A 9,735-nucleotide genomic window follows, 5' to 3' on the forward strand; every position below is an offset into this window, starting at 1 on the left:
ATGACCCAATTGATTAAATTTTGGGATCATGAATATTTAGGCTTTGAGAAGACCGTCCCTCACCCACCCACACTACAAGAAAAAAGTCCATAGACATCGCTTTTTGACCGATGTCTATGTTATTTTCCAACTGATGTTGATGTCGATGATGTCTATTCTAGACATCGGTGAATACCCGATATCTATACTCGATTAGACATTGATTTTACTTAAAAAACAGATGTCTATGTGTTGATTATTTACATAAAATGCTATAAATAAATTATTTAATAACTAAATTACGCCTAATTAAACATGTTAAACATATCATGAACTATCTTTTTTCACAAAAACATTGATTTTAATGAAAAACAATGATGTCAATGTGATGATTTTTTACAAAAAATGCTATAACAAAATTATTTAATAACTAAATAACACATATTAAAATATGTTAAACATATATTGAGCTATATTTTTTGTCACAAAAATATCGATAATTTTGACAGAGGTGATGTAAAATTACATATTAAACATCTGTTTCATTAATGAAAGGTGATGTCTAATTTAGCGTATAGACATCAATGTTTTCTAGAATGAAGTGATGTCTATGTATCATTTAGACTTGAATATATTAGTCTTTAACATCAGTTGTTTGTCTAAAACTGATGTACATTATGTTTTTTGACATCAGTTTTGTTTGGTTAAAAGTGATGTTTATAATGTTACTTGACATCAGTTTTATCTTAAACAAAGTGAATTCTATGTTTCATTTAGACTTGAACCTGGATTTATTTGACATCCGTTTTTTACCTTAAAGTGATGTATATTATCTTTTTTTACATCAACTTTTCTTAATTGAAAGTGATGTGTAAGAAGTTTATAGACCAAATTGTGTAAAGTTTTACATCACTAATTGTGTAATTATTGTCTGAGAACGTCAACCAAAATAGTAAAACATATGATCTGAAATCTAAACTATTACATTCTCGCTTCTAAACATATGCAGCACGGAAGGTTGATAAAAGTTGCGGTTACTGCTGCCTAATTGAAGTTGGTGAAATCCTTGATAGCTTTGGGAGGAAGAATCGACATCTGGTATTTCTTGTTTACACCAGAGCCTTTGGTTATCAGCGTACAGGTAGTGCATAGTAATTGGAGACTTCGTTTTCTAGAATACGATAGTAGGCCAGGTAGTATGGTGGGAACCATAGTTCTGCATATGTGAAGTAAGGCTACTATCTTCAGTCCTTAGAGCTTCGAGAGTCATTTGAGCTTGTTCAGCCTCCTTTAAATGCTTCGCTGCACCACCAATAAGCAATGTGGCACTTTCAAGAATGTTTTTGACATCGTATCTGTTTATTTCAAAGTTTGTCACTGCATTCAGACCACGGAACTTGATAGCAGAAATGTCATACGCTTGTGCTGCTTCTTCCTGAGTGCCTATTAAATAGTCATGGTAAAAACTGAATAAGATTGCGGGAGAGTATTCTTAATTAGACCACACACACATTCCCCCTAATATAAATGCATTTCTGATAAGCATGATTCAATCAGTAATAATTCAGTATTAATTAAAACTATCATATAAAGATGATTAAAAGAGACGCTTACTAAAGGTTCCCAAGTACAGGTCCTTGTTTCCAGTAACCCTTCTCATCCTTGCTTGCCACATCCCATGTTGGTGGTGCCTTTAAACGATGACATCTTCAACCGTAAACACTAAATCTTATGAAAAGTGACCATAAATTGATCCTTTTGCAAACAATTACAGTACTTGAGCCACTGCTTTGATTTATCTGAAACCTGGTCACTCCACGGTAAATGGATGCGCCACGACAGAAGCCACTGCTTTTCCTGAATTGAGAAAATAAAAAGAAAGTTGTAGTTGATCTACACTACAGAATTAATTTTGGTAGCATCATTCTGGAGAAGTAAAACACAATGTACCTTCTTAAGGATGCAATGAACTCTTGCCTAGTCATATGCTTCATATCTTCAACCTCTTTCTCATAACTAGTAATCTAAAATTTTCAAAAAAGAGAAATATTACAAAACCAATTCTAATAACATTATTCTAGGCCCTGGGCCCCTGGCTAGTGCAATTCCTGTTAAATGATTACTAAATTCAACCAGATTGATACTGTTTATAAATTTAGTCATTTTTGTTGCAGTGCATATCTGAAAAACGGATAAACTTAAAAGAATTTAAACCTACAGGAAAATTGGTAGTGGTGGTGGTACCCCAGTACTTGAGTGCAGCTAAATCATAAGCCCTAGCAGCTTTATCTTCCTTGTCATAACCTCCTGATAAATACAATATAAATCAGGTGAGGAATAAAAATCTGAAACATGTATACACAAAGTAAAAACAAAAAAGGAGCAGTTTAAATGTAAAATCATGACACGAATAAAAAGTAAAAGTTGAGAAAGTTTCTCTTACCCAAATACAGTGCAGGTGAATCCATTCCAAGATTTGACAGAATCCAGAAAAGGAAACTCAAGTTAGAGAATATTTTTCTGATTTTTTTTTAAAGTAATAGATAGAATTTGGTCTTTTTTTTAGCAATCTCTTGAGCGAGAATGGAACTCGTAATTTATAACATGGACTACATATATTAAATACAAAAACATTACGGAAGTATAATCAGACATTAAATTTATTCTCTTTTTTTGTTATATTTAAATCTTCATTCATCATTCTACTACAGATTTGATGAATTTGACCGTAAAAAATATGACAGATAAAATGAGACGGAGGGAGTACGTAGCACATGTTACTATAGAAAGTGAAAAATAAACAAAAATAAGTAAATGTAACAAACCTAGTTACACCACGGTAGATAGAAGTTTGTTTTGTAGTTTGTACTTGAGTTCCACTCTTTAACAAAATAAAAAAACACATAAAATCAATACCTCTATAATCACAAAAATACTTCAAGATTAGTCGAAGTGTGTCTAAATTGACCCGTATAACCAAAAAAATAAAAGATTTAAGTTACTTTTAGGGTTCCAGATTAACAAAAAAATCATGTAACTAGTAGAGGTGCGAGTAATCTGAATAAAAATGAAATATTTTAAGGAAGTAGTCAAGTTGCCCACAATCGCAAAATGACTCCAACAATAACATATCATTGATATAATTCATTTTCCGATCAAAATGGTAACTTTTCCGGTCAAATTCAAAATCATATTAATCTTATTCGACACTTAATATCACAAAACAAAGCTAATAACATATACAAATGGTTATCAACAATTATATTAACATAAAAAAATTATCAAGAACAAAACAATGAATCAAAAATCATACCAAATTCGATTTTACACAAATTTCAAGTTTGCACTTTTAAATTTTCATATACATACTCCTCCAACTTTCCTGAACACAAACCCATATTCAAAAATGAAATTAAAACACAAAATTTCAAAGACCCACCTAATTTTTTGTTCGGAAAATAAAGATAAAAGATGAATTTTGGGATGTGCATGTTTATATGAGTTGTAGAAAAATAGAAGAGAAGTGGATTGGTAAATGACGAAAAGGAGGTTGACCGGAAAAAAAAAAGAAATTAACCCAAAAAAAAGAAGAGAAAAGGAGGGGGGGGGAGGGAAAAGGGGGGTGATGAGTGGGGTGGGGGTTCAGGTTTTATTTTTCTTTATTTATAGTTTAGTTTTTATAAAATACAAAATCAACCTTTAGATTATTTTTCAAGTGGTTGAATTTGGTGCATTGGATCTAAATCACGCTGATCGCTGACATGGCACTAAATTTAACTATCATTGGTTGTATTTATGAGTGTCAATTTATATTTGTTTCACTTTGTTTTACATTATGAAAATTAAAATTAAAATTAAAATACTATGATTATATAATCATTTGATTATAAAATAATATATTATTATAAATATTAGAATATATATTTAACAACTAGTTATTATACTAAAAAATGGAATGATCATTTTGGTTGATTTCACATATAAACCACCGAAAATAATTTGCGGTATAATTTAGGATTATAATTTATTTTTAAAAAAATATTGTAATTTGTTAATCTTTTTCATAAAAGATTATAATTTTATAATTTATTTTAACAACTCATTATTTTATTAAAAAAAAATTAATTATGATTTTAATCGATTCTATGATAAATTCCATTAACAAGAGTGTACAGTGAAATTTAGAATTATATTTAATTATAATTTATTTGTTAAAATAATCCAGATCTAATTGTGTCTCACGTTTTGTAATTGTGTCTAAGATTCTTTACTAGCTTTGTGTTTATATGAAACTTATGAGATGATATAGTTCACTTAATTGTATCTGAGATTTATGTTTAAGATACAGTGTTGAAAAGTCTCATATAATATTGTCTTCAACACTTTAGTGTATAAGCAAAAGTATTTGAACTTCTATTATGTGAAATATTTGACATCTTGTTATCAAACCAAGTGTTGTTGGCCTATTTGTCATCCGATCTCTCTAACTTGTAACAGCCCGAATATAGCATTTTCTTCACCTTGTAGGTACCTTCCTAGTAAGGCATGAGTTTACATGTATATTGCATGTTAAAGGTTGCCGTAGTTCGTAACTAAGTCTCTTTCATCAAATTTTCTGATCTTTGTCGTGTTGTACTTTATGACCAAACTATGCACTCCTTAATTAGGGTGATCCAAAACTATCCTTGCCTTAAATAGTTTTGAGAAATAGACTTTTCTTCCATGTGATTCTATAAATCCTCTCATGAATTTTTCTCATTCAATATAAAAACCATCTCAGGGTTAATGAGTGTGAGAATTGAGGGTCGAACACATCTTCTAGAGGGTAGCACACTCTCCTTTAAGTAGTTAGTAATGGGTGTCATCTAAGTAGAGTCTTCAAGGATAATATTCACAGATTATTGACCTTGAATTGCAATTATTTTTCATTCTTTAAATAGACAAGAACTATCTAAAATATCTTTTTTGACTCGACCAACTTTGACTGCAAGGATGGTGTGAATATTGTCTTCTATAACATAATCTCATGTTGTTTGCCTTACCAAAATCTAAAAATTACTGAAGATTGAGAGATGTTTGAACATTTAGATCAAATTCCTGTCCAGGTTGAGGCATGCTATGAGTACTTGACATTAACTCTAAAAGAAAAGGGTCAATAAATATCAGTTCTGCACCCATATCGAAAAATTTCAAAACTGCTGTCTAGGTGGGTGTAGAGAAAATTCATAGTTTTTCACATCGATTTTGCACCAATGTAAAGAGCATTTTATACATCAGTTTTTACTCATAAACAGATGTCTATTTATCTATGACACATCGGTTTCAAAACCATACCGACGTCTATAGTATTTTACGACATCGATTCTCCTTTGGAACGGATGTTATATACTCCTTTTCACATCAGTGTGTAACAGATGTGAAATAACCCAATAAAGTGTCAAAATAGACATCAATAACTGATGTCTTAAAGGCACAATATGATGTATTATTATTATGTTTAACATAGGTTTTTAAGCATCTGGATGCTAGGTTATATACATTTATTATGTGCCCAAAAAATTACCAAAAAATACCAAAAATAAATTTTCGCAAAAAGCTTTCAAATTGCCATGAATATCACCAAACTAAGCAATACATAATGTTCTGCAATTTATAATTCCAAATCATCTACTACATCCCATAATGTATACATTCTTCTTGAAACATCCAAAAGAATGCCTTCTTTATTGCTAAATCGGATGCATGGTGAAGCCTAAAAGAAAGCAACAAGTGGAATCTTATCACCTCAAGCCAACTTTCTGCATCTTCTTCTTTTCCGTCTTTTGTTATGAGCTGTTTAAATAGTCCATATCTATATATACAAAATCTGTTATAGGAAACAAGGGGAATTTACTTCCTGTGCTGATCAGAGTATCCCTTGTTTTTATACACCAAAAACCTTGCTCATCTGATTTCAAATAAAAAGTATTGATCGTCAAGATGGATAATAATCATGGTAAGGCATAGAAATTAAAAAGAAATAATTTCATTTGTGTAGTAGAACACCGAAAGTTTAATGCACAAATTTAATAATCCTACTCTCTTTGATAGTTCTGTATATCCAGCCCAACATCTCGTCCGCAAAAGCAAGACAAACTTCTCCCTGTCAATTGTCATCTTCTAAATTACATACAAATAAAGAGTCACATGGAAAACTCTTACCATTACGTAAAAATTGAAGAGTTGGTTCCCAAATTAATCGCTTATTGAACTAAATACCAAATACTTGAATTATCTCTTCTTCAGTTACAACCATAAAATAGAAATGGTGGCATTAAGTGTACAGAAAATGGAAGATTTTAAGAAAAGAAGCGAGGTAGTCTGGTCGTGAAGATATGAAATAACGACTAGCAGTGGATTTTGGAGTTATATCCATGTTACTGTGTTACCTGCCAGTAACCCTTAGTTTTAACTCTCTGCTATATCTGTTGTCCTTGAGCGCTCTGTGCGTATAAGTCGTCCACCATCATCAAGTATATATGTTGATCCATAATTTGGGACTCAATGCATTATAATCTATGCGATGTATCCCCTCTCCTTCAGCTCTTCTTGGACCTTCTGTCGCAAGGCCCTCAAAACAGTATCCCCGGTAACATCTAGTGTCATAAAATATGAAGTCAGCAAGTAAATAATTCCAAACGTACTTAACAAAATAGTTCCTTAACTCATACATCCTGCAGGGAGGAACCATCTCACACACTTTAGTATAATAATATTGTAGCTCGATGAACATATCAAATATGTGTTCTGATTTTCCTCTGTTACATTATTTGCAAACAAGTAGAGTATCCGATGATGAACCTTGGTGTTATCTAAATTTTGTAATTCTTCACTACCAACCTTGGTTCTTAAAAACTGAGTTTCATGGTAATTATTTTGTTTTAGCTGAAGGAATTTAAATTACTCACAACAGATTGTTTAGGTGGTAGCAATAATTTATGTTTCACATGTAAAAGAACGGAAAGAACTACACTTCTATGAAAGACGAGGGAATGTAATACTGTAGATCAGCAAAACATAACGAACCAGCCACATGAAGGAAGTACACCAAAAAGAGAGTGACACCAAAGCACAAGCGTAACAACACAACATAATCATAGAACACTCGCTTTCACCTTTTCCGATCAACTATATCATGGTTCCTGTCACACCGAACAGAGACGAGTTCAACACACTTAATTTTTTTTTCTTTATATTCCCCAGATGTCAATGAAGCCAGATTACTTATTATATTTTCCTAAATAATTAAAGAGAGGATTGATGAGTATACCTATATTCATCCCAGGTGAAAGTGCAAACTGACGCTGAAGGACAAACTGGTACAAGGGGTATGCATGCACCAATTATCAGAGTGACAAGTGGGATGGCTCCATTCCTGCAAGAGGTCAAGTATATGTTTGAACTATAACTCAACAACAAAAAGAACAAGAGTACGCTAAACTAAATTTTTTTTACAAAACTGAGAGAAAACTTGATGAGGAGAAAACCCCTTGCCTTGTCATTGATCTCTGATCTCAATATATACAACTATGTCAATCGTGATACCCAAGCAAAAACCTACAAACAAGCCTATAATCCAGGAATTACACCTACAGTCAGCCTGTACATTTAGCTATTGATATCAATTCAAATATTATCCTAAAATACATTATATGCGAAATATCTGGCACATTTTAACATATCTTGACACCCCCCTCAAGTTGGAGCATGCAAATCGTGTATGCCCAGCTTGCCAAGAAAAGATTCATGGTGAGAGCGTCCGAGTGCTTTGGTGAATATGTCTGCGAGTTGAGTATGCGTAGGCACGTAGGTTCGTCGAATCAAGCCATCAAGAATAGCATCTCGCACAAAATGACAGTCAATTTTGATATGTTTAGTTCGCTCATGGAAGACTGGATTCGCTGCAATATGAAGAGCAACTTGACTATCACAATATAGCTTGACAGGTGTAGAATGTTTGATCCCAAGACTATAAAGCAATGATTTTAACCATTTAATCTCCGAAGTAGTGGTTGCCATGGAACGCTATTCCGCTTCATGAGTAGAAGATCGAGAAACCGTATGTTGTTTCTAAGTCTTCCACGATATAGGGGAATGACCGAGAGTAATGAACCAACCACTAAGAGAGCGTCTAGTCACACAGGACAACTAGCCCAGTCAGAGTCACACCAAGCATGGAGGCATAAATCCGAGTCAGAACGCAACATAATTCCTTGACCAGGATGACCCTTTAAATATCTAACAACGTGTAAGGTAGCCTCCCAATGATCCATCCGGGGAGATTGCATAAATTGAGCCAAAGTGTGTACTGAATATGAGAGATCTGGACGTGTAACAGCCAAGTAAATTAGACGACCAACTAGTCGTCTATAGGGCAAGGGATCAGCTAGGAACGGACTAGTTGTTAGAGCAAGAAGATGGTTCAGCTCCATAGGAAAATTCGCTGGTTTGGCGCCTAACATGCCAGCTTGAGCAATGATGTCTAACGCATATTTGCGCTGACATAAGGAAATGCCAGCAGGACTCCGAGCTACTTCTATCCCAAGGAAGTATTTTAGAAGACCCAGGTCTTTCATGCGGAAACAAGAGCTCAAGTAAGTTTTAAGTTCTTGAATAGCAGAAAAATTATAGCCAGCTATCACGAGATCATCCACATAAACCAGTAAATGCAATGAAGTAGTCCCACTATGAAAAGTAAATAAGCAATTATCAGCATAGGATTGTACAAAACCATAATCCTTAAGAGCAATGGAAAGCTTTGCAAACCAGCAACGAGAGGCCTGACGTAGACCATAAATTGATTTGCGAAGACGACAAACAAGACCAGGAGGATTAGTGCGAAATCCTGGAGGAGGTCGCATATAGACAGTTTCCTCTAAATCATCATGAAGAAAAGCATTGTTAACGTCCATTTGATGTAATTCCCAGTTACGAGCAGCTGCAACCGCAAGGACAATACGTACGGTCACCATCTTAGCAACTGGAGCGAAAATTTCCTTATAATCAACATCCTTTACCTGATGATTGCCAAGGATTACCAAACGGGCTTTGTAACGTTCAATTGAACCATCTGATCTATATTTTATGTGATATACCCACTGACTTCCAAGTGCCCTTCTATTGGGTGGCAATGGTTCCAAGGACCACGTTTCATTTGTTTCAAGTGCATGCATTTCTTCTTGCATTGCCTGGCGCCAATGAGGACTCTTGACTGCGTCATAATAGTTTCTGGGCTCAACACCTGTAGTCACAACACCAAGAAAAGCTCTATGTTGCGCAGAAAATCTATCACAATTTACAAAACTCGATATGGGATAAGCAGTACCTGAGGAATGCGATGAAGAAGGTGCAACAGCTGGGGAAGGGCTCATACTACGTACTGTGTGAGTGACAAAATCACGAAGAAGAACAGATGGTTGTTTATAACGGTGACCACGTCCCAATTGTGAGGAACTGTTATCAATGTTTGAATCCACAGGAGAGTTGGATCCCCCTTTGTCGTTGGAGTCACCTGGAATTTCATCACCAGTCCCACAAGTAGCCTCATTTTCATTTTCACAGGCAGCGTTTGAAGGTTCTGATAACACTGGATTTTCAGAATGGGAGAGTTCATTACCAGCTTCGATAACTGAAGGCAATTCAACAGAACTAGGAGTTTCAGATTCTTCCATCAAACAGGGGAACTCATTCTCAGAAAAAACATCACGAGAAACAAAA

General features: G+C 34.1%; 1 protein-coding gene across 1 annotated transcript; it reads right to left on the bottom strand.

Moving 5' to 3' along the window:
* Positions 1–1,150: 1,150 nt before the first annotated feature.
* On the bottom strand, positions 1,151–2,281 carry LOC141666130 (AP2-like ethylene-responsive transcription factor PLT2). Its single transcript, XM_074472127.1, has 5 exons — positions 2,198–2,281; positions 1,930–2,003; positions 1,786–1,836; positions 1,594–1,670; positions 1,151–1,422 (listed from the first exon to the last, which is right to left on the bottom strand). Exons 2-5 carry the CDS (start codon positions 1,971–1,973, stop codon positions 1,151–1,153), a joined length of 444 nt encoding a protein of 147 aa, XP_074328228.1. The 5' UTR covers positions 1,974–2,003; positions 2,198–2,281.
* Positions 2,282–9,735: the final 7,454 nt, after the last annotated feature.

This window comes from Apium graveolens, chromosome 6 (genome assembly GCF_009905375.1).
Source record: "Apium graveolens cultivar Ventura chromosome 6, ASM990537v1, whole genome shotgun sequence".
Taxonomy (NCBI): Eukaryota; Viridiplantae; Streptophyta; class Magnoliopsida; order Apiales; family Apiaceae; genus Apium; species Apium graveolens.

What these genes read in the sequence shown, in the direction of transcription:
- LOC141666130 (XM_074472127.1), bottom strand. Translation starts at nt 1,973, where the DNA reads ATGAAGCATATGACTAGGCAAGAGTTCATTGCATCCTTAAGAAG. An exon ending in TTCATTGCATCCTTAAGAAG is followed by an intron (nt 1,837 to 1,929) that starts GTACATTGTGTT and finishes TTCTCAATTCAG; the next exon opens with GAAAAGCAGTGGCTTCTGTC. An exon ending in ATTTACCGTGGAGTGACCAG is followed by an intron (nt 1,671 to 1,785) that starts GTTTCAGATAAA and finishes CATCGTTTAAAG; the next exon opens with GCACCACCAACATGGGATGT.